This window comes from Cydia strobilella, chromosome 4 (assembly GCF_947568885.1).
Source record: "Cydia strobilella chromosome 4, ilCydStro3.1, whole genome shotgun sequence".
Taxonomy (NCBI): Eukaryota; Metazoa; Arthropoda; class Insecta; order Lepidoptera; family Tortricidae; genus Cydia; species Cydia strobilella.
Window position 1 is genome coordinate 10,018,522 of NC_086044.1, and position 26,253 is coordinate 10,044,774.

At 37.3% G+C, this 26,253-nt stretch overlaps 1 protein-coding gene across 3 annotated transcripts in view; it reads left to right on the forward strand.

Moving 5' to 3' along the window:
• LOC134740963 (sodium/hydrogen exchanger 9B2-like) overlaps positions 1-26,253 on the forward strand; it is a 72,632-nt gene that overhangs the window by 9,726 nt on the left and 36,653 nt on the right. For 2 of the 3 annotated variants that reach the window (XM_063673638.1, XM_063673639.1), the window contains exon 2: positions 18,785-19,029. In XM_063673638.1, the coding sequence (XP_063529708.1) occupies positions 18,785-19,029 (245 nt within the window). Of the gene's footprint in view, positions 1-14,623; positions 14,646-18,784; positions 19,030-26,253 lie in introns of those variants that run through there. The other variant, XM_063673640.1, reaches the window with a different exon arrangement.

Sequence of the window (26,253 nt, forward strand, 5' to 3'; positions counted from 1 at the left end):
CGACAGTATCTCGCCGTCTTTTGCTAACTGTATGAATTAAAGAGGGACGGGTAGTCTATGTCGCGGCGAGATACTCTCGCGCCAATCATGTGCTAGCCCGGCTGTACTTATACCTATAATATCAAAGTATTTAGAATAAATTTAAAAGTGACAGAATTACTGCCTTGGGTGAGACTAGAACTCACGGCCTCTGGATCGATACTCTAGCGCCCTGCCAGCTGAGCTACGTCTTACCCAAGGCAGTAATTTTTCCACTTTTAAATTTATTCTAAGCTTAATAGCATCAGTCGCAGACGTAAAAATCAAAGTACTTATTCACTTGTGTTTTATTATGATATTCAAAGTACCTACTTATTTACAACGAAGTGATCGTGACGAAGTGAGTGAAAAAAGAATTTACGTTGTAATTATAAACAGCAACTTATTTTCTTATTCCTATTTAAGACACTTTATTCGGATAACAAACACTTGATAAGAAATTATTCTTGATATCCTTGTCTCGTAAGCATTGGTCTTACCGATATGGACTGAACACGAGATAACTATCTATCATGTGACAGTATCCTCTTAAGTTTGATCAAGGGCACTTCCCCCTCAAGGGTTTTGATGACCTCCGCATTTATCACTAGTCTCACAAGATATATTTGGAAAAAAACAAATAAGTAGATGAATAGAAAAGTACGCACTTGGGCCAATCAACTTTTCGATCTACATTTTTACACTGAGCGTTAGCGTGAGCGAGACGGATGCGCGTGCTAATGCTAGGGACCGCGGATATCATGTTTTTAAATTTTAATTTGTTGTAAGTTTTAACAAAAAAAGTAATCGATGTGTTCCCTCAAAAATAAAATTGCGCATTTTTAGAAGCGTGTCATCTTTTTTTCATATCTCATGCTCTGAAAGTGGGTCGTTGTTGTTCTAAAAACTATGCAGAAAGTTATACGTTTCTGCTCTAGTGCAGAAAAGTGGTGTAATCCTGTGCCTCACCGTCCCACGAGCAACTGGGTGGAAACAAAATTGAAAAATATTGTCTTTATTTCTCCGCCTGGAACAATTGGTAATTGTTCTAATTTTACTCGATTTATTTAATCGATTTCATAAGGCGGGAACCAAAAGGAATACACCAAAAATGTATTATAAGATAGAATCTTGTACAACCACAGCTAAACTTTATTACGATATTAAATGGGTTTTTAAAGTTACTGTATACATGAAAATGAAATAAAAAATAAGATAAAAATTACTTATTTTATTCATTAAATTTTTACATTTTTTTAATTTATTTTGCAAACCTGCCTTGTCTTGTTTAGTTTCCTCGCATTCGATATGAAAAGTAGTGTTTAGCTGTAGGCACCATTTCCGTGTCGAACTAACTCGAAACTACCTCGACAGAAGTGGTTGCCTTTCAACCCTTGGTTAACGATCTACTACAGCTTTTGAGCGTAAATTGTTACAAATTGCGCGTTTTTTAACCTATGTTCGTGATTTTTTCTATCAAGTGAAAGTCAATAAATCAGGATTCGAATCGATGAAAAGAGAATCCTCAAGATTGAATTTTTATTTTAAACTCCGCTCTCTGAATCTACGGCACCTTAAATACTATAAAACCAGGATTTTAAAATTGACCAGGAGACCGTAACCATGGCAACGAGTGACATGAAAAAGTTGATTCACCCGTACATATGTATTGGGTATGTAACATAATTTCTAAAATCAAATATCCAAAGTACGAAATTCCTAAAGATGCATCTCCTAATACAGTTTTAATCGAACGATCTCATTTTCTTTGTACCAAATGCCTAATGACAATACTTTGGAAGTTAATATGTCTAGTGCTCAAAATAGCTACGTATAAAAAGCCTAATGGCAGTACTTTGAAACTCAATATTTCCGAGAACATTTCCTTCTTACCCTGAGTCGACGGAGCCCCGCGTAGCTGTATATTTCGTGGTTGGTCCCATAGTAAAAGTTGCTCAGTATAATCCCAAAACCTCCCTGGCAATGGGAATGCACTTATTTTTTAGCCACCCTGTAAATCCTTAAAAAAGTTCAAACGATAACAAAAACGATATCGAAATCTAAACAACTTAATTGACAGTGCTTATCAATGATTTACTTATACAATAAAAAATACTAATTCGAATATTAAATTTTACGATTATTGATATTATACTGTAAAATATTATCCGTAAGTATTAACATTTCTAATCGCCTTGAAAACGTCACTGCGACTGTGACATCAGCACGGTACAGGAATATTAATTAGAGAGGAAAATTATAATAGCGCCTCACGCATCCTAAGTAGATAAACAGGACTTGCATACTGAAGGCCAATTCTACTGGTGGCTCAAACATGTCTCTCCTCTAAATAAAACAAAAAACCTAAATAGCGGTTGTACTTGTTCTTCTTTGTTATGCGAGCCCCCAGTCGCCTTTCTCATTCTCCTTCATTTTCTCAATGTATTTTTAACCCATGTTCGGCAGTGTGTTAATCACATGTTTGCGGTATTGATTAGAAGTACTCACGATAATTTACAGTTCTGAGATGTCGTATTCTAATTGACATTGTCATAGTCACCAGGCTACGCGTGACGTTGAGTAGGTGCCACTTACGCAGGGACGTCGCGCCGGCCAGTGCAGCACACTATCCTTTTAGTATCATAGTTATTATCAATATAACAACAGTAGCACACGCACGACAAAGAAAGCCACTTAGAGTGGCCACAGTTCTACTAGTGACAGTGACTATATAAGGAAGAAAACTACGTGCTTGCATAATGGTCAGTTTTGTTTTGTTTACTTTGACGCTTGTATACATTTTCTGTATGTGTTTTCTATGTTCGGCATATTTATGTAACACGCATACATCAGTTACATTTGACGTGCTATCCATAAAACATTGATTGTGATGTAGTTCAATTGTAAACATTATTTTGTATATAGTTAAACACAGTATTAATACCTTAGCGTTTACTTATAATACGTATGTCGTATCGTATGTGTAATCACATGTGCCGCATGTGCGTACATAGTAGGTTCAGCGTACTCGTTTATTAATCTGGTAAATAATGCAGATCTGTTTTACTTGAAAAAGGCATTAGCTTTTTTTAGACTATCTTTATCGCGTATTTTTATGATTTTTGTAACTGAATTAAAACGCGTTAATTTACATAGGTATACCTATATAAGGACAAATTTTGTATCTTTCTGCAGACATAGTTATATTCGACATATTGTTTTACTAATACTGTACTGTGACATAGTTGCCCTATTCTGCGACCAGCTTTTCAATTAACTAATCTGGCAAAGACTAATATAAAAAAACCGGCCAAGTGCGAGTCGGACTCGCGCACCGAGGGTTCCGTACTTTTTAGTATTTGTTGTTATGGCGGCAACTGAAATACATCATCTGTGAAAATTTCAACTCTCTAGCTATCACGGTTAATGAGATACAGCCTGGTGACAGACGGACAGACGGAGAGGGGACTCTGTAGAAATAGGGTCCCGTTTTTACCCTTTGGGTACGGAACCCTAAAAACTGTAGATTTTATTAAAATTATTAGAACCACACAATAAAGTATACGTAAGTATAAAATGGCACCTATTATTATTATTATTTTATTAGCCTATAAGAGTATCCCGGCTATTATATAAATCAGGTTATTGTTAGAGCTTTTCGAATACTTCATTAGTTTCATTACCGTGATCGCGCTTACAAGTTTAAACTGAATTTTTAAATATTGCTGTATTTTGATGTAAGAAACCATCGGAAGTACAAACTTGTGAAAACAAAATGTTTGTTCAACTCGGTCTCTTTAATGAAGTAGTCACAGTTAGTCACGTTGGTAAAGCTCGAAAAATAATCAAATTTGCTTCCGAGTGCTCCACTTGTGAAAGTTGTGATATATTATCGACCGGTCTGGCCTAGTGGGTATAATGACCCTGCCTGTGAAGCCAATGGTCCTGTGTTCGAATCCCGGTAAGAGCATTTATTTGTGTGATGAACACCAATATTTGTTCCTGAGTCATGGTTGTTTTCTATGTATATAGGTATATAATTGTCTATAGACAGTACAAGCTTTGCTTACTTTGGGGCTAGGTTGATCTGTGTAAGATGTCCTCTAATATTTATTTATTATACGAAGAACCAACAGGAATTCTCAAGACTCGTGATAACTGTGCTAAACACGTGTGCGTGTAACATTGATTCGCCTGTAGTGAGGCGTTCATATTAACTATAAAGCGATACGAATAATAACAATGTTTATAGTAAATTAATCGATGGATTATTGTTTATAGTAAATTAATCGATGAATTCGCATAGATAAATTCGCTTAATACTACTGTAATTACGCTTGATACTGCTGTAATTTAAGCTTGTACCTACTACTGTTTTTTTTTAATATATACTGCGACAATAAATGACTTTTTTAATCAAAAACCGACTGCTTAAAATGAGTTCGTAAGTACCATAGAGTAACTTATACTAGAGCGGTACTGTCATAGTAAATTTTGTAAATTCACTGCCATCTGTCGAGACACTTTAAAACTAAAAATAAATATTTATAAAAATACGATAAAATGTATTTAAATATGGATAAATGATTTTTTTTATTTGCATTAATTATTTTTATGATTTTGACCCATGTTCTTTCACTGATATGCGTTAAAATTATAAATAACAAACGAAACCGTCAACGCCCTCTATACGAGTGTAGGCCAAAACTAGTGGCGCCCTCTGATCGAGAATCAAATTTTCGTGGATTTTCGAGGCACGTTTTTTCCTTAGACTGTATCCATCTATTACGGAGTTATATCTATCTTTGGTAAGTACGTAACATATTTAACATAACATACTGTTACAGTATTTGGTCCACCAGGTAAGTACTGTTTAGCATGGACCGCGCGGGTGCCTCTAGACTAGATACTGGTACACCGTATAATGTGAGTAACAGCCGTTATCGTTATACACTCTAAACAGTAGCTTGCCGGAACAGGCTTTAGGTTACTTTACGCTCATGTCGTCGCAGACATGGGTATATTTGGTATCAGTGCATTCAGTGTGATGTCCTGAACACAAATATATGAGATGACAAGCGCGAAAGTCTAACAAATTATTAGAAAACGATCAAAAATTTTTCAACCCACAGTTGACTTTGAACTGCTCTAAATTGAAAATGACTGAATGAATCAAACCAAAATATATACCAAGTGACTGTAAATATCCTCTATATGTTAAAAACATGTGTGTCTCTCTTTATGTTAAAAAATAATTAACCAGAAAAATAAGAAAAGTACATTAAAAAAAGGATAATTTGCTGTTACATTAAACTGCAACTATTATTAAAACAAACAGAAAACCAGACTGTTTACATATATTTTTGAAATGGTCTTTTCACTAGCTTTTATTTGGTACCCATATTGCTATAGTAAGAAAAACACACAATCCCCCCCTCCTTTTTTTCATTAGCGGGCGCGCTTTCAAAATGTATATAGCCTATGTCACTACCATAATTCTAACAAATTTAACCACACCTCATGTCAAAAACCGTCCAGCCGTTTGGGCTGTAGGGCGTGCCAAATAAATGAACTTAAATACATACCCACGCTCGAAAAACATTACCCTCTTTCTGATTCAGTCGGGTAAAAATACCATTTTATACTATTTTTACTGGAAACGTATTTTTAAGAAAGAAGGAGGAGGAGGGTAATGTTTTTCGAGCATGAGCATGTATTTATTTATCACGCCTAATCGATTTCTAGAATACTGCTAGACCAAAAACCGTCCCTCTAAAAGCTACAGCCCCTATATATACCTCCCTAGAGCTGAACAAGAATATTCTTGTAATTGACTGAAAATAAAAAACTTATACTTATAAGCTTAATGCTTGTGAAAGTACTCAAATGAAAAGCATTTTTATGCAAAATATACTTTGCTTTCAAATTAAAACTGAATCCAATTTTACAACACTTTTTGAAGCAAATATAAAATACTTAACAAAAAGATAAATGCACTTGCACCATTCCACTAACCCGGGTTAACCGGTTAAGCCTGGAGTTACCACGGGTATCAGTACAGTTTGACATATTGTTTCTTCGGCTTCACCTTAGATAATATTATGATTTTAACGCATTTAGTATATTTTCTGACTAGAAATACATACCGGTACGGTGTATATACTATAGCAAATTTTTAACATTTTTAAGTAAGATCCAGTAACACCTTGTATCCACAGACAATGTTGACATGAAAATCTCGTGACGACGCAGTTAGATGCTGGGCGCACGAATGACTTTATGATGGCTCCAGCGCATCAATACCTGGGATCAATTGGTCGAATGTTAAAAACTACTTGCATTAGACATACACCCTATCGATTTTAAAGCTTATTTACTCCCACAAATATGCGCTATTGTTTATTGACGGCCACGGCTGAAAGATATTAACGCCGTGCTGAACGACTAAATGTTACATTAGTACGTTGTTCATAACACACGACTAATAACGACAGCAATTAATGCTTAGGTGTTAATATCACGTTTGAAAGTATTGATGAAACAATTAGTACCTAAAAGAAATACTAATGAGACCTAATGGCGAATGAGTAGGCGATAAATAACATTATTTTATATTTTGTCGTGCAAACGTGGAAACGCTTTGTACGTCCATTCTGCCAAAAGAATGCGTATCCAAAGCAACATACATAGCCAAATTATAAGGTACACTAATTAAAATGTTCAGTCAGCAAAACTATTAGCTTACAGACCCTCAAAGAAAAATATATAATACATAGTTTATTCTATACGCTCTTTTTAGGCCAATAATTTCTGTAAGAGTTAAGGATGATAACACTGTATGAAGACATTAAATTGAGAGCATTAGAGAAGTCGGAAAACTGAACAGATAGGGCTGAATGACAGAAATGTATGGAATATAAAAAATGTTCGTTTTTCGATAGGTATTTCTAGGCATTTAGGTAGGGAAATTGTGATGTATCCATACAGTGTTTTGGCCCTTAAGCCTAATAGAACTGATTGGCGTGAAAAAAGAGCATGTGACAAATTCAACTTATTTTCATACTATATATTATATTACTAGCCTATATGGTGTCCCACTGCTGTGCAAAGGCCTCCCTCCTCGATCTTCATCCGTCTCGGTTTTAATCTCTGGCCAGGTGTTGAGATATGTGTCCAGGTCATCCCACCATCGCCGCCTGGGCCTGCCAGATCCTCGCCCATCTTGTTGTACCCACACCGTGGCTATTTTTGCCCACCTCTGTGGGTGCATGTGGCAGACATGGCCGGCCCAGTCCCATTTCAGCTTGGCAGTCTTAGCTCCAACATCAGTAATGCGCGTTTTTGAGCGCAGCGTAGAGTTGCGGACTCGGTCAATCCGTTTTACTCCTAGCATGCTGCGCTCCATAGCTCTTTGGCAAACCTTCAATATGGCCTTGTGCGCCTCGGTGAGTGACCAGTGACCACATTTGTGCACCATAGGTTAGGACAGGCAGAATGCACATGTCGACGAGTTTCCGCTTTAGGAGGATACATTATTAGTGGCCATTTTTCCACACAAACGTTCTCGACATTTTCCTCAGAATTTTGGCCCTAAATGAGTAATTTTCATACGAGTTCAATTACCAGTATCTGTCTGTACATTTTGATTTTTTGATATTCTTGTTTTTATAAGAACTAGGTTACTTTAAATAGCGCTAGCAAGGGCCAAATAATGCGCTGTAAACAGGCGCCTAACATACAAAATCGGTAGAAATAAACGCATAAATCAAAGCGGTCAGACACAGATAATTTCTTTCTCCTTCCGTTACCAGAAATTCGTTACGATTGGTTAAGTTTTGGAGGAGGAAAATGACGAGAACAAAACCTCGATTTCTGAGATTTTTACGCAGGATTTTTCGCCTAAGCTGCAGTTGTTCTTATCGCACTAATTTTAGGAGCCGTCCCCGTCAGCGCGACGGAGATATTTACCTAAAATCTGAGAAGGGGCTCAGCTAATATATCCTCTCAAGGTTAACGGAAGGTCGCCCTTTATCAGCTCCTTCATACACCAATAGCTTCTCCATGAGTTTTTGATCCGTCGTTCGACTTCTTTATCCTGTCTTCTGCAGATTTCTAATATTTTTTCCTGTGATCTATGGTAAAGAGCAATTTTGTATATTTTTTTCAAAATTTTTGTCCCATTAGTTTCGGAGATAAAGGGGAGGGGGAATATTCATTTTTTGGGTATTTTATTAAATAACTTCTAAACTATTTACATAACGAGCTTTTTCAACAGACAGACAGACAGATGCACGAGTGATCCTATAAAGGTTCCGTTTTTTCCTTTTGAGGTACGGAACCCTAAAAATTCCAATAGTTATTTGTTTTACAATGGGGCAAAGTTGTTGTTTAACCATATTGATACCCGAGCCAGCGAAAGAATCCAAAATTGGAATCTTGAGCGTTACGAGGGTTTCAAGGCACGAGGGATAGAACAAATTTTGCCACCGAGTGAAACACAAAAATTTTCACCACACCAAGACAATGAAAATACCATCTGTAAAATATGAAACAAAATCAAAGCAATTGACCCAAAATAAATGTTATTAGGTATTTATCATTCAAAATCATCATTTAAAAGTAAATTCTACCAGCAAACAACTTGCAAAATTTGCATTTGATTACTTTGCCTCACATGTGGATAAAATGAAACTTTCTTATCAGTTTTTAAACAATCAAGAGAGCCTTTACCAGCTGGTGTGGTGAATTTTTTTTTAACCAAATTTGTAAATTTTGTCGCTGACTGTACTTTCTCCAAAATCATTAAATGTCAACCATAATTTATTAAAACGTTAGGAAAGCTCGTCTAAACCCCATTTCCGTTCATAAATAAACTATAACAGGCTGATAATAGGTAACTGACTTTTAATAAGAAAAAAGGTAAAAAGTAAGTTGTTTGTTGTTTTTGTTTGTTTTTAGTTACTTTCACAAGTTATTAAAACTTATTTTTAGTGTATCCAGACTTCCTAATCCTAGTCAGTGTACACTTCAATTCAAGTCGACCTTGGGTTTAGAAGCAAGTTCATCGTTAATGAATTCAAGAAGTTTTCCGGTCGGAGTAATATAAACAACCTTGTCCATTGTTTAACAACTCTTTTTGAATAAAAAACAAAATAATACCGCCATGTTTGGGTTTCATACTTATAGATACTTATATAATTTCGCTCGGATTGCCCCTGAAAGTTACGTTAAATACGAATCTGAAAAATACTGATACTTACAAACACTTGACTTACTGACACTAACAAACGTATAACATAATAAAGTCAACACTAACCTTGGCCTTTATTTCGATCAGACTCCGACAGAATTTCATCGATCCAAACTGCAATCTGGGAATAAGGAGAATTATTTTAATTGTTATCACAAAATTATGAATTACAATAGTACCTACGAATAAATATGATTGGTGATCGGGAGTATCGGCCCCTGGGCTCCGAAGTACTAGCTGAGCTGAGATAATAGCTTTGGCGGGAATACACATGCCTGTAAAATGGAGCTGTAACGTGCATACTAGTAAACGGCATGTGGAAGCAATGCTTCAAGCAACTGGCACACACACAGTATTCACATTTGCAAGTAAACTTGCATGCAATTTGCGTCTTTGTATCAATGGAAAACATTCGAAATGAATTAAAATAGTATCGTAAATTATAGCTACTAAAAATTAATTATTATAAAAAAACAAAAAAACCCGACTGCACACTAAAAAGACAAAGATTGAAAACTACGAAGCAAGACTGTACATGTCTGCTTTGAGAAATGCGACAAGAAGATGTAGTATAACGAACACAAAACCAACCAAAAAAATGTGCATGCGCTCACCAACAATTGCCACGCGTCACGCTTATATGCAAGTTTGCTAGCTAAAGGCTCGTGTATTCCCTGCTGCTCGTAGCATAGGCAGTTTTAAGTATTTAGTTTCGGAACCCTCCGTGTTCATGTTTATGAGACTTCTCCCAACTAGTAAAATGTATGATTCCATACACTGTAGGTATAGGTACTCGATAGGTAGATCGGGAAGGGAAGTATATGTCAAGCCATGTTGTATGTCAAGCCATTTTTGTCAGTAGAAAAAAGCGGCAAATTTAAAAAATGTAGGCGCAAAGCGTTATCGTCCCATAGAAAATTTGACTTTTGTGCCTTTTTCTACTGACAAAGTTGTTTAACAGACTATAAACACATTGATGTGTAAAGTGTTTTTTTTAATAAATAATAATCCTACTGTTGCATAGTTAGTAAAATAAAAGCATGCACATGTACAACAAAGAAGACACACATGGTACTCATAAGTAAGTAATGGTTAGCATTCTCCTAGAACCATTAACTAAATGTACGGTTGAAGTAGGTAATGTTATTATGTAAAGTGATACATATATTCTTTCATTGGCGGCTAAATATTGTAATTAAAAACAATGTGCCGCCATCAGGTTAAGGATGACTCACGTTAGACTGGGCCGGGTCCGGCCCGGAGCTTCCAGCGCTTCGTTTTCCATGGAAAGCATCACGTGATCATCTGCCACCTGTCATAGAAAATAAGCGCCGGAAGCTCCGGCCCGGACCCGGCCCGGTCTAACGTGAGTCATCCTTTACAATAACTGAGTTAATGTTATTTTGTAGTTCTTTAACTTGAGAACATTGTAACATTTTCAGCCCGTTTATAGGTAGGTAGAATTGATAGGTAGGTAGGTAAACAGCTATCTATGCCTACGGTTATTACAAAAAAAACATTGCCTGGGTCTTACAAATTTTTCGTCAAGTCAATGAGACAGATGTGTGCATACCGTCCGACATAAAACTAAATTATTTAACTCAAAACCGACTGGACCGATGTTAGCTATAGTTTTTATTGAAAGTATTTATTTAGCTTTTATTTTACGATTTTTTCATATTTTTCTAGACCCGTGATTCAAAAGTTAGACGGGGAAGGGGACATTTTTTTTTTCTTTCGAAGCGATGATTTCCGAAAATATTCACTTTATCTAAAAATGTTCTTTAAAGACACTCATTCGTTTTGAAAGACCTATCCAACTATACCCCACACCATTGGATTAAAGCAAAAAAAAAACATCCAAAAAATCAATTTGTTGGGTACCCTATTTTTTTTAGTTTTCTTGGGTTCCTAGTTGACTACGGAACCCTAAAAAGATGTTTTAGCTTTAATACATTTCTATTCATAAATTCTTAAGAGATAACAAGGTATTCGAGTTCCGATACTTGTTCTTTTGTGGAGGCCATTATCCTTTTACGTTTAAATTGGAGTGTCACAACAAGTAAACGGTCACAACTAGCTTCGGGTGTGCAATCCAATTAATGTCGTTTTGGAGCGATAAGCGTGGCGCGGCCGATTGACGGCGCGGGCGCATGTACACAACGCAGCCGATGGGACTCGTAGTCGGATCCTCGTGAGCGATCACATGACTGTGATGAGACCACTTAAGCAAATAAATTACTGGAGTGCTACACAACAAACACTTCTGTCAATAGCTTCATACATTTACTTTTACAATTTAATGCCGATCGTTAAAAGAAACAACTTATAAGCTGTCGTTGCACAGTACTTTGAGATTTTGGACTAAACCAAGCTTATGGTGATCTGAGTATTCTGAGTGTTTAACTGTTTTCGTTTTCGGACTTCGGTAAATGCATTGTTATTAGAATATAAATTATAATACTGGTTCAGTAATTAAGTGATAGTGGATGTGACATTTAGAAATAGTTTGGCCAGTTATCTTAAAACATGCTTAAAAATCAAGTCCATTCATAAAGACTGTATTACACGATAACACGATAAAATCAGATCAGGTATATATTTTTACCGATTGGACATTCAAACAGTTCTTTTATTTTAATAATCTGTGTATATAGTACTATATAATTTAAATACAATCATATTACAATGTATGCGTGTGTGTGAGTTTTCGTCGAATATATTCCATCATATTTTGAATTTTTTGTCCAGGGTTTTTTGACAATGTTCACTCGCTTCCTGCTATATACAAAGCCACAATTGTGTTTATATTTCTACAAGCTGTTTTATGCACATTAAGATGTCGTCTTACAAAAAAAATACTTTTTGAAACTCTTTGCTACTTGAGGTAGTCAGGAAGACGTTCTACTCCAAGCACTGAAAATCGTTTTTGTATGGGAGGCAGTTTTTTGTCAAAAAGTCGAATTCACCAAAGTTAAAACACAGAACTATCTCAATCTGAATACAATTAGAAATATGTTAGCTATTGTGAAAAGATAATTTAATAAGGTATAATTTGGCTTATCTAATTAAAAATAATAAAATGTTATTAACAGGAGAATTTGGTAAAGACTGTCAGAAGACCGTGGACAAAAAAATGTAGGTACTTGTGGAATACATATATAATGCTCAAAGTCACAGACAACCTAATGTTATATGTGTTTGTAATTCTATTGTGAAGTTAATTACTACAAATTATGAAAAAAAAGTGGTGCTTGAAAATGCACATTCTTTTAAAAGATTAACCATATCATGCGTGGCCGGGTTTTATCGTGTACAGTCTTTAGTTCGTGAGCAATGCAGGCTTCGTCAAGTGCTTACAAAAACAAATCACCTACAGGCTTTGTCACCTACTAACAAATGATATAATCCGCAACACACAAAATTAAACTAAGCCAAGCCTCCCCCTCCGGACCGTAGCTGGCCCAAAAGTCCCCAAAAATTGGCGTTTCCCCGTTGAATTGCCAAGGAGATCTGTTGGACCAGATACCATCCAGAGCGAGGATCGCAACCTCTTTCCTTCCCTTTAGTATACTTATTACTTTAATAATAGCATAATTTTATTTTTTAATTTATGTTTATGGCTAAAACGTGCAGCGCTTAATAAGTATTTAACGTTTATTTTAATTATGCTTCAATATCTACATAATTCTTTCTAGTGGCCTGTTAATACATTGATTACTGATTGATTAGTGTTTAGAGCGAGTTTATACACTTGCTAATAAACGCAAGTAGCCAATGGTACCTATAAACTCAAACTAAGCACTTAGTAATGAATGTGTAAACAGGCCCTTATATTAATTCTAAAAACCTTACATGTATTGTATTGAACGTTTTGCTTTTCTTCTACTCATTTTTGCAGTTATGAATTTGGAACTGCGATTATGAATTTGAATCGGGACTTAGGTTATGGGTTTGAAATTCAAAGTCACTTTGAATCGGGATTTGGTTACATGGCCATACGTTTCTTGATCGATCATCAAAAGCAAATCATACCGATGGGTCGTCGTAGAAGCACGTAATACAAAGTTAGTTAGCAACACATTAACGTTGCACATTCATGTTGTGTGAGGAAAATAACACACAACGTGTGTTAACTACGTAAAATGAATATAAACTAGACCAATAATTAAACATATAATTAACTACTAACACTTGTCTTGTCCCAATGTGAGAGATAGCTGCAGTATACAATCTGTATCATTTATTATTAAAGAAATGAAATAAAACACTAGGTACAAAATAGGTGTGGGCAGGAATGAAAATAGATACCTATATATATGTTAAACGCGATTATTCTAAATTTACGATAATCCCATTTACATTGTTCATTTCTTTTATTATTATTATTTTAGGAGTTTGGTAAAACATACTTTTTAATACAGTTGCTCAAAAAGTGCCACTTTTCGTGGCTGTTTAGCGTGCGGAAAGTTGGTTTTCGCGAACTAGTGCTTTTTACTTTTCCATTTTTTTTAAATTTATACTTGTTCCAATTCATGACTACTTATTGATGAGTGTTAATATAGTTTCCTTTAAACGTTGAAATCAACATAAAACCCTACTGTAAATGTAAGAATACGAAAAATATGCATATTTCATATTTTATTACTTACCTCTTCATCATTACAAGTATTATAACACGTTTATTTTTTAACGTTGAAAAACCGTTCTTAATAAGTTGTCTGATTGGAACGGAACATTTGTAAAACAATACAATGTGTACAATGTTGTATGAAGTGGGTTCAATAATAATAACAAAATCCATTCTAGTCGAATAAAAGCTAAAAAAACACCTCTTCATAATGTCAATGTCAATAATGTCACAGAATTAATAATATAAAAGTTTCAAATTCCTTACTTGTTGTTTTTCTTATTTTTTCGCAACTGTATTAAAAAACGTCGTTCGATACACGTGCGGAAATGTCATTCTTAATTCGTAATGACATACTTTCCGCACTAGCATCGAAATGTACTATATCAGTAGTGTCGAATTTTGTTAGATAAAGAATGTATACCAATCAGTCGAAACCGAAAAGTAATAAGCGAGCTTGTATATACAACGTTATTATGCAGACACATAAAACATTATTTGTTTATGAGACGGTCAAGGCGTGTCATGACTTAGTCAAAGCCTTCAGGCAGTTCAGGATTCATGGCTGAAAGCGTGATGCGAATTCAGTCGCAAGACAGTTGTGTCTGTAACTAGACACCGCGTGTGGCCGCGGCGCGCGCAGCTTTTTGAAACCTTCTGCGTTCGCGCATCACCGGCGGGTAGTGATTCATTTTACACCTAATCGATTTGAAAAAATGCTTGTAAAATGGGTAGAAATGGAATGAGGTGCGTAATAAACAACAACAAATAATAATCATACACGGTGATTTATGAATCGTATTTAAATATTTTTTGTGGGACAAACACATTCGCTACTCGTATGTTTTCGTTCGTTCTCTCCAACCATCGTAGTTATTTTTGACGATATGATATATTTCTCTTATTCGATTAATAAAATCAAATCAAGAATCCGCATTACATACGCATGTGTGCCTAAAATATACTAAACACAAATAAATTCGTGATCAGTTAATTTAATTACCCAGCAAAAATGATGAATGAATTTAGTTGTTAAGTTTTTACATACTAAGAAATCGTAGAAACTTACTTAGTATTTATATGTACAAAAACGTAGGTACAGCTGTTGATACAATTTGATTATATAAGGATTGTAAAATGTTATATCCAAATAAGTTCCTAGTAAAAATATTAGTACTCATAAATTACATAGTAACCAGATATATTAACTAAAATCAATTTTCAAATAAAAAATAATTACACATGTTTTTTGTGTCTTACGTGTGGTAGGTTTTTTTGGAGAATTTTCTTAGAATGAAACTGAATGTGTGTAAATCGAGAAGGCTTTTATCACACCTGATTGAAACGATACATTTACAAGGAATCCGGAATGTATGTACTCTCGTAGCTTTTTAAAACGTGTCACATTTATCATAAGTAGGTTCACGGTTCACGTATCAAAGTTGCTCTTGTGGGTGTTGTATGTGCATAATTATTTTGATTCTCAGTCGTGTATATATTTAGCAGAATTATCGGGCACAAAAATTTTTTTTTTTTTTATAGGACATTCTTACACAGATTGAGTAAGTCCCACGGTAAGCCCAAGGCGGCTTGTGTTATGGGTACTCAGAAAACGATATACATAATATATAAATACTTAAATACATAAGAAAACACCCATGACTCAGGAACAAATATCTGTGCTCATCACACAAATAAATGCCCTTACCGGGATTTGAACCCAGGATCATCGGCTTCACAGGCAGGGTCACAACCCACTAGGCCAAACCGGTCGTCGTATATTAACTATCCTGAAAGTGATGAATAACGCTGTTCACGTGTTTATAACACAATCTACAGTGCTGTTGTACAATAACTAAAATTATATTGCTTTACGGTTCAACGATTATTAGTGACCACACTAATCGTGTTTGCATTGTAGTCAACGTAATAAAATAGCGTAAAATGTAGTTAATGTTTGGTATTGGTCATTGGTCAACATGATTTAACATTCAAAAATACGCAAGAAATAAGTATAACTTATTTTTACTAATAGACCGGGATGTTATTATTTATTTAAAACGTAAAATAATAATAATTTTGTAAATTTCCCTGTCTTTCCGCTCCTCCGCAAAGCGACGCCTGATTCAATTTATTACTAATACAGTTGATAAACCCATTTCACAACATCCACTTGACTGTATTCTTGCAAATAAATGATTATTTTTATTTGATATTTAACAATTGCTTATAAAATATAAAAGATAAAACAGAGCTGAGTTTAGAATTCTCCATAAGTACATCATGTACTTATAAAGAATTCTTACATAGTAGGTATTTGGTCCATCTTGGGCCAAATTAAAATGGCAGATGGGTTGGGTGGGCACAAAAATTATTTGGAGGTCTGAGAAAAGATACCTAAAGACCAAACCTATCTGACATTTTAATTTTATTTGTCAAGCGATTAACCAAACAGTCTATTATACAATGTTGTGGACTGTAATAGGAGCAAAAAATTAAACTGTAGGCTTATACTCCTCAAACTGACCAACATTTGTTCAGCGACTTTTAAAAATAATGAAGACTTTAGACTTCGTATTTTTCATACAAAATAAATATTATCTTCAATGTACGCCATTATCATTGTGATTGACGTTGCCTGTCACACCTTAAATATAACAAAATTCGCAATACAAAAAACTTTAAAGTGTATTAAAAATCAAAACACAAGTTATTTTTAAAAGTCGCTGAACAAATGTTGGTCAGTATGAGGAGTACATCCTACAATTTAATTTTTTGCTCCATTACAGGCCACACATTGTATAAATATCATCAGTTCGTTAATCTAAGGTGCATCCTTGTTTTACAATCCTTGGTTCAGTCGAGACGCCAACTTATCGCGAGACTTCATGAAATGTCAATGTCAGCTCTCAGAACAATCGATTAGACATCATCTCTATTGAGGCCAGGAATTAGCGCATAACTACTGCATTTTCAGGGTTCCGTAGTCAACTACGAACCCTTATAGTTTCGCTTCGCCATATCCAAATATATCTCCATATGCCAATATCGAGACTACATGAAATGTCAATGTCAGCTTTCAGAACAATCGATTAGACAGCATCTCTATTGAGACCTGGGGGCCTAGCCAAGAAGACAATCGTTTGCAGAAAACGAAACAAAACGCTATTGTCTCTCTAATCACTCTTCCTTTCTTCCTTCATATTAACTCAATAATCACGAGGATTGTTTAAAAAAATCAGCACTTTATTTTTATGACTTTTTAAAGCATATTAGCAAAGCATAAGCATGCACTATTTGCGATTTTAAATTTTTAGGGTTCCGTACCAAAAAGGTACAAAAGGAACCCTTATGGTGCGACTCTGTCCGTCTGTCTGTCTGTCACATTGCTAAATATCTCGAGAACTACTTAAGCTATCGATTTCAAATTTGGAATAGCCATGAAGAACGCTAATCCAAACACATAGAAAGTGTAAATTTTTAATATTTCTTTTGTTAATTATGGAAAATGCCTAATATAAAGAGGGGGCACAATTTCAAAGTCTAGTTGCTAGGTCGAGTGGGATATCATTTGAAAGAGCTCAAACTGAATATTACAAAACAATTTTTTATTTCTTTTTCATAGTGAAAAAAAAAATACTTATGAAGGGAACTGTAAAAAAAATACCACCCCCCCCCCCCTTATCTCCGAAGTTTACAAACCAAATATTATGAAATTTTTACACAATAATAACATTATCATAAATATTACAGGAAAAATATCACACCTCTTATCTTAATTACTTTTTTTTAATTATCAAAGCACATTTTGTAATTTAATTTGCAATTTAAGCCCCGTTGCGGGTGTTTATTATAGTTGCAATATCTATGAGATTACACTAAAACCAGCTTCTTTCAAATTAAACAAAATTTGTTGTAATCGGTTCACTACAGAAAAACCAACATACATATAGGTCGCGCAAATTAGTTAGCCAATTTGCCGATAGATGGAGCTATACACAATTACGCTTATTCCTTATGATTCTGGTCAAGTCTTTCGTGATTATAGTTACATGAGAAAATTTAAAGTTTGTACGGAAGCCTCGGTGCGCGAGTTAAACGTACTCGCATTTGACCGGTTTTTTTATATGCACTTAAACATGAAATGAACATATTACAGGGGGCCGATTTTTAAATTTCGATCTCTTGTGGCTTCCTTCAATCAAAGATAGATATAACTCCGTAATAGATGGATACAGTCTAAGGAAAAAACGTGCCTCGAAAATCAAGAAAATTTGATTCGAGCTCAGAGGGCGCTACTAGTTTTGGCCTACAGTCGTATAGATGGCGTTGACGGTTTCGTTTGTTATTTAACAATTTTAACGCATATCAGTGAAAGAACATGGGTCAAAATCATAAAAATAATTAATGCAAATAAAAAAAATCATTTATCTATATTTAAATACATTTTATCGTATTTTTATAAATCTTCATTTTTAGTTTTAAAGTGTGTCGACAGATGGCAGTGAATTTACTGGGGTTACAAAATGTTCTATGACAGTACCGCTCTAGTATAAGTTACTCTATGCTTCAATGTATCTCCACTACTAGGCATTTAAATTCTACTAATAAAATTGAAAACGAATGTCAATACCACTGGATTCCCAATTTCTGTTGCCCGTATTTCAAAAATATATATTCGCCGTTTTCCACAATGATATTATATAACTATAGATAGGTTATATGAGTCATATGCTACGTTTTTGCTAGCTTCGTTGCGGGGTTTGCTCATAATAAATGCGCCATAATCTCCGTGGGATTGATCCCCAGGTCTACTGTGAAAATAAAATCAATACGAAAGTGTAGTCGAAAGTGTGGCAATATATTTTTTTCACTGTCACTTCCAGGTTCGAAAAACAAGCATCCGAATGACTGCTATCAAAGAGTATCCATTCGACCTGAGCGACCTACAGAATCAAGAGGCCAACCCTCCCCCGCCGGTGTCCGAGCGCCCAAAACAGCAGGCAGCCCCACTGCCGCTGCGGCCGTCTCTCGTGACTAATCCACACACTTCAAACCCGGACAACAAAAGAAAAGTCTCAATTATGGCCGATGAAAACAGCAAAGACAGAGAAAATGCACCTTCCGAAAGGTAACACGTAACAGCATATTTTTTATATGTAAGGTCAACCGGGGCAAATGCGTTACTATTTTAATATTTTTTTACTCGTCTTTAACCCCATATAATGAAATATTTAATAAGTGTATTGAAATATTGTTTTACTGTGTGCTTTCTACAACTCTTTGCCAAGATAATTCGTGTAGTAACTTTTTCGTTGCACTATAATTTGTTTTTTTTTTTTTTTTTTTTTAACGGAAATTTAGACGCCTTCGACCCAGTTGGGCAAATTGCTGAGTCTTCTTAAAATAATTTATAAACAATTACGATAAGACTTTTCATACCTCATGAAACGTGTTCATAATACAGTATTTTGGATGGTATCATCAAAGACCTATGTAACTCCGTATAAGATGAATAAAGTCTAGGGAAAAAAGTGCCTTGGAAATCAAGAAAAATTGATTCTCGCATAGATTACGCTACCGACTTTGGCCTATTCTCGGCTAAATGGCGTTGACGATTTCGCTTGTTATTGAACAATTTTAACACATATCAGTGAAAGAACATGGGTCAAAATTATATAAAAATGATAAATACAAATAAATAAATCATTTATCCATGTAAAATTTGTATCTTTATACTGTTTTTTTTTTAGTTTTAGTCGTGTGTCGATAGATAGCAGTAAATTTACAGTGACTACAAAATATACTATGACAGTAACCCTCTATCCTATATATTATCTTTGGTATAATCAATACAAGGGGCCAAGAACAGTAATTAACAACATCAAGTAGAAAATAGTATAATTTGGGTAAACGTGTTCCTAATTTGTAGACGCATTTATCCAAACCTAATTTCCAGATGTTGTATACCTTTTTAGTCGATTAAAATACAAATATACAAAATGTTAAAAAGGTGTTACTTAAGTATGGGCGAAAGTTTTTCTGGTAAAAAAAACTGGAAAATGTATTAAAGCCTGACCAGTAATAAATGAGCTTTTTAACCGTTACTGATTTAAGTTTGGTTTTTCTTTCTGATTTTAATAAACCTCAGTTTATCTTTCCTTTGGATGAATAGGATGCATGTTTCCATGTTGTGTTGGCATATATTTTCGGGATAGTTGTAACAATTTAAGATCGCTATATCCAATATTATCCAGCTATTATCTAATTGAACAACAAGTTTACTTTTATATTAAAGGAAAAAATGGAAAAAGTTACACTTCCTATAAAATAATAAAATTTGGAGTATCGCTCGCAGACGTATCTGCATGTTAAAAAATTGAAGTTTACTTTTGTCTAAATTGCTTTTATCAAAACCACAGGCGTTTGCTTTACTGTGCGTTCCTACGTGAAAACTGGAAAAAATGTTAGTATTTAAGTATAGCGAGTTTTAGATTGTTTTAGCGAGTAGACATTTTAAACTGACTATAGCTAAATCGATATTTTCTTAGTAAGATAGGGACATTATTCACCGTAAATATCATCAAAATCATTTGGGCCGTTTTTTGACCACTGGCTTATAATTAAGATATTATGTAAGTACCTACTCTGATAATTCCTAATGTCTTATTATGTGTTGTATAAGGGTTACTATTTGTAATTTTCATTATTATGTACCCAATTACTTACTAGTTACTTATACTTTACTAGCGACCACCGGCTTCGCACGGGTGCAATGCTGATGTATTATACATATAAACCTACCTCTTGAATCACTTTATCTATTTAAAGAAAACCGCATCAAAATCCGTTGCGTAGTTTTAAAGATCTAAGCATACAGCAGACAGACAGACAGCAGGAAGCGACTTTGTTTTATACTATGTAGTGATACACAACGTAGATAGATACCTATCAATCGACAGTGTGGTATTTTTTTTTGTAGAAAGTACTTAAATATAGAAAATAGACGAAACGTGTATGGATCACTTTTAAAGAATTTACTTAATGACCAATTTATCACAAATCATGGCTTCACATTAACGTAGATCATAGTTTTAATAACAACCAAGAACTTCACTGATATTAGTTCATTTTGATACCTATATCTAGATTCTAGGTAATACAAATACAAAATAGTTTATTTGGTTTTAACACATAATACACAAAACATAAATGGCTGGAATCTCCCATTAAGTATGAAGATACTTGTGTCGGGAGACACCGCTCTTCCATTGAAAAATAGGGCACAAACCAACAAACTGAGGTAAGGTAAAGGTTATGTCTTGCAGGAGTAGGGAGGCGTTTTAGTTCTCCGTTGCGTTACTCAATAAAAGAAATACGCACCCAGAGTGCCGTGCCGTCTACGAGTATATAATAGCGTACATTTCACTAGCAAGTCATGCACCGTTCGCAGTAAATTAGTCATCCGTTTCTTGCACACATCACGTGACTACCTTGGGTAAACACTAAGGACCACTTAAAGGAGACCTCTCTCAATACTAAAACAACCTTTATTAAACAAAATAATATGCCTGTCATCGAGGATCTAAGCGAACTATTTAATTTTAATTTCAATTCTTTATTGATAAAATAAAATTCTACTTGTCAGATACAATGCTTCCAATTATAATGAGGTTGAAAAGGATTGTGGACGTTGTGCACCAAAACAGGCATCGTCGAGGTTGGGGTCAAAACCGCCAGGCTAAAGTGGGACTGGGCAGGCCATGTACGACATATGCACCCACAGAGGTGGGCTAAACTGGCTGGTGGGGGTAACGGCACCACTTTTCAGCCTGGCAACATCGGGTTTCTAGGAGCCTATAGGAACCCCACTACAAGGATCAGAAGTCAAACTGCGGTCTTATAGTTCATTAATTATGCATACGACACAGTTCAAGAGATCCTGGTCTATAGTGACACATGTTTATATTTATTTATCAACTAGCGACCCGCCCCGGCTTCGCACGGATAGTTGAACTAATATATACACAAAACGTTTACAAATTATACATATAAACCTTCCTCTTGAATCACTATCTATTTAAAATAAATTGGCCAAGCCCGCAGTCATAACTGCGGTAGCAAGTGTCCCGTGCGTAGGTAATCCATCCAATATCGTACGCATAGTTATGACGGATTAAATTTTAGGCATATCTCAAACACTATGAAATGCAGGGCCTTATTAGCTATAAAGCTTTTATCATTGCTGAAAGGTATTTCGAACAGGTTTTAACACGATAGTGGACGACTGGGTAATTACGACGTATTGGGTTTAATAGAGCTATTAAGTTACAAAAAAATCTTCTAATCAAGCGAGACCAATACAGTGACAGCATTATTCTAGACACCTATGATTATGACTTTCCACTGCCGTTTACTCCTATAATTACTACACCTTATAAAACAAAGTCCCCTGTTTGTGTGTACATACTTATGTTCGCGATAACAAACACTACTGAACGGATTTTCATGCGGTTTTCACCTATCAATAGTGATTCTTGAGGAAGGTTTAAGTGCATAATTTGTTATGGTTTAGTGTAGTGTGTGGCCGTGTGGTGTCGGGCGAGAATAGCACCACCCCCTTTCTTCTCGTGGGTGTCGTAAGAGGCGACTAAGGGATTACGGCTGAAGTGTGTCTTACGAAACACTAAGCCCCGAGACGCTGACACCTAGTCTCAAAAAAGAAGGAAAACTAATAATAAACCCGGATCTGGAGCCACCGTTTAGGCGCAAGCCAGGCACCTGCGGCCAAACCGGCACCACACGTACTGACTTGTCATTCCTGTGGAACATGTCGGGGAGGAGAGAGAGGGTGGTGCGGGTTCTGGGCAAGCCCGTGTTGCCATAAAGTCGTCTGTCCCAGGCGCAGCAGCATCCGCGGAGAGGGCACTTCGCCCACCTGCCTTGCAGGGGGGAAACAACACGGGGAGTGGCAGTTACCGGTTATAAGTCCGCACGAATAGGCGTCGCATGTGCGGGCGCCAGGGGCCACTCCCTACAGTAGGAGGATCCATCGAAGATCCACTGATCAGTTACCGCCTGCTTTAAGTCGGGCAATCCTCGACCAATAAGGTACTGATCCGCCTCAGCGTTAATTTGTCCTGTCTGGGTGAACGGGACACAAGCTTTACGGCTGGACGTTGACGCTGTAACACCAACCACCTGCTCAGAATGGAAACAAAACTTTCAAAAGCGACAAAAATTCTTCCTTCATGCGCTACGCGACATGGAATGTCCGAACAATGAGGACAGGTTTTCCGAACACCTGCGAAAACTTTGATTGCGCGCAAGATCTGCGCAAAACTTACAATATTGACGCGGAACTCAACAGGTTAAACGTCGATATTGCAGCTTTACAGGAAACCAGGATTGAAGATGAGGGCTCTTTGCGCGAAGCTAATTACACTTTTTACTGGAAGGGCAAGAGTTCTTCGGAAACACGGGAGCATGGGGTAGGATTTGCGGTCCGTAATCATCTTCTTGATGCAATAGAGACACCTGTAGGTGTGTCTGAGCGCATCATGGTCTTGCGTCTTAATACGAAAAGCGGCTACGTCACTTTGATCTCCGCTTACGCACCGACGCTCAACTCCCAACCCGAGGCCAAGGACCGATTTTATGACCAGCTCGATGAACTAGTTCGCGGGGTGCGTTCATCCGATAGGCTTCACATTATGGGCGACTTTAACGCTAGGGTCGGCCAGGATAATACTGACTGGCCCGATTGCCTAGGTGCGCATGGTATAGGTAAGCTAAACGACAACGGACAACGACTGCTGGAGTTCTGCTCAAAATATCAGCTGTGCGTCACCAACACATTTTTCAAAGGAAAATTAATGCGAAAAGTCTCCTGGATGCACCCTCGCTCAAAACACTGGCATCAGTTAGACCTTGCTCTTACCAGAAGGAGGGACCTGCGGGAAACGCTCCATACACGGACGTTCCATAGCGCCGATTGCGACACTGACCATAGTCTTGTTTCCACCAAGGTCCGATTAGTCCCAAAAAAGATTCATTCGTCTAAGCCTCTTGGTCGAAGGAAGATCAATCTTTTTAAGACCCGGGACTTGGAGGCATTGGAGTTGTTTGGGGCTACGGTCCGCGACGAAATATCGGCATGGGACAGTTCCGTATCAGCGCAAGTCGAATGGGAAAAAATAAAGTCCCTTCTCACAGACACCGCAGGGAAAGTTTTTGGGTACCAGAAGGCAAAGTCACACGACTGGTTACTTGAAAATGAGGAGCACTTACTACCCCTTATTGACTTAAAACGGCAGGCTTTCTTAAACTTCCGTCTTAATCCTTGCGATGCTGCACGGGCAGAGCTCAAAAAGACGAAAGCCTCACTCCAGCGTAGCTCTCGCTTCTATGCAAACGCATATTGGACAGAACTCTGTCAAGTAATTCAGACGTGTGCAGACGCAGGAAACATAGGCGGTGTAAGGCATTAAGCGAGCTCTTGGCCCTATTATAAAAAAGACGGCCCCTCTAAAGGAAGCTGACGGCTCTGTCATAACAAACAGCAGTCGCCAGATGGCAAGATGGGTGGAACATTACACCGGGCTCTACTCCTGTCCAGTCGACATTCAACCAGAAACTATGGGACTACTCCCGGTCCTGGATACTTGGCACGAGTTGGACTCCGCACCTACCATAGAGGAACTCCACCTGGCCGTCAAACAGCTTAAAAACGGTAAAAGTCCGGGCAAGGACGAAGTGTACACCGAAATCGTCAAGATTAAGTGCATCCTTCCCGTCCTTCACAACAACCTGACCAAATGTTGGGAACAGGGCTGCGTGCCTCAAGACATGCGCGACGCTAATATCGTCACTCTTTACAAAGGCAAAGGCGACCGCGGTGATTGCAATAATTACCGTGGAATATCCCTGCTTAGCATCGTCGGCAAAGCTTTTGCTAGGGCCACCTTGGCTAAACTACAAAAGCTAGCTGACCGCGTATATCCAGAGGCACAATGCGGCTTTCGGGCCCAACGGTCAACTGTCGATATGATATTTTCGCTTAGACAGTTACAGGAAAAGTGTAGGGAGCAAAAGAGTCCTGTAGTCGTAGCTTTTGTCGACCTTAACAAGGCCTTTGACACTGTGAGCAGAGAGGGGCTATACTCGGTTCTTGTCAGTATTGGTTGCCCTCCAAAGCTCCTGAAGATAGTAAAATCATTCCACGAGGGTATGGAAGCCACAATCCTACACAACGGTGAAACATCTGCTCCCTTCGACGTCCGCCGAGGCGTTCGACAAGGTTGTGTATTGGCACCTACTCTCTTCGGAATATTCTTTTCTGTACTCTTGAAGGTTGCTTTTGGAGACGACCTACAGGGCATACACCTGTACACAAGATCCGACGGTCAGATGTATAACTTAACGAGGCTTAAGTCCAAACGCCATAGAGCGGACTTATTTGTAGACAGCCTTCTCTTCGCTGACGATGCTGCTTTCGTCGCTCACAGTGAGTCTCAGCTGCAGACAATCATGGACAAATTTTCAAAAGCCTGTGACCTCTTTTCCATGTCCATTAATGCCAAGAAAACCGTCATACTAGCGCAAGGGTGTTCAGCACAGCCAAAGATCATGCTTAACGGCGCGCCTCTCGAGGTGGTCAGCAAGTTTTGTTACCTTGGCTCGCTTGTATCGAGCAATCTCTCGCTTGACGCGGAGATCGACTCTCGCATCGGCAGAGCAGCCACTACGTTCGGGAGGCTCCGTGCAAGGGCTTGGGACAACAATCATCTCACGGTAAAAACGAAAATGCTTATTTACCAAGCGTGTGTCCTAAGCACACTTCTGTACGGAGCGGAATCCTGGACAACTTACGCAAAACAAGAACGCCGGCTGAACACCTTTCACATGCGCTGTCTGCGGAGCATACTTGGCATCACATGGAAGGATCGCGTGACAAACGAGTCTGTTCTAGGCCAGGCGCAGCTCCCTAGTATCACAGCCATACTAAAGAAGAGACGACTGAGGTGGCTTGGGCATGTGCATCGTATGGAACGGACTCGTTTACCACGTCAAATCCTGCTAGGAGAGATCGCAGACGCAAAAAGACCGGTCGGGCGGCCAATGCTGCGCTTTAAAGATTGTGTCAAGCGTGATATGGTTGCCTTTAATATCCCATGCAACCAATGGCAGAAACTGGCCGAAGACCGACCCATGTGGCGTCGTGTTGTCCATGATGGCCAATCCAAGCACGACGATGCCTGGTTTACCTACTTGAAAGAAAAACGCTTGGGGCGCCACGAGCAGGCCTCCAACCCCCGCCCACCTGGGGGAGCATACACCTGCCGCGTGTGTGGAC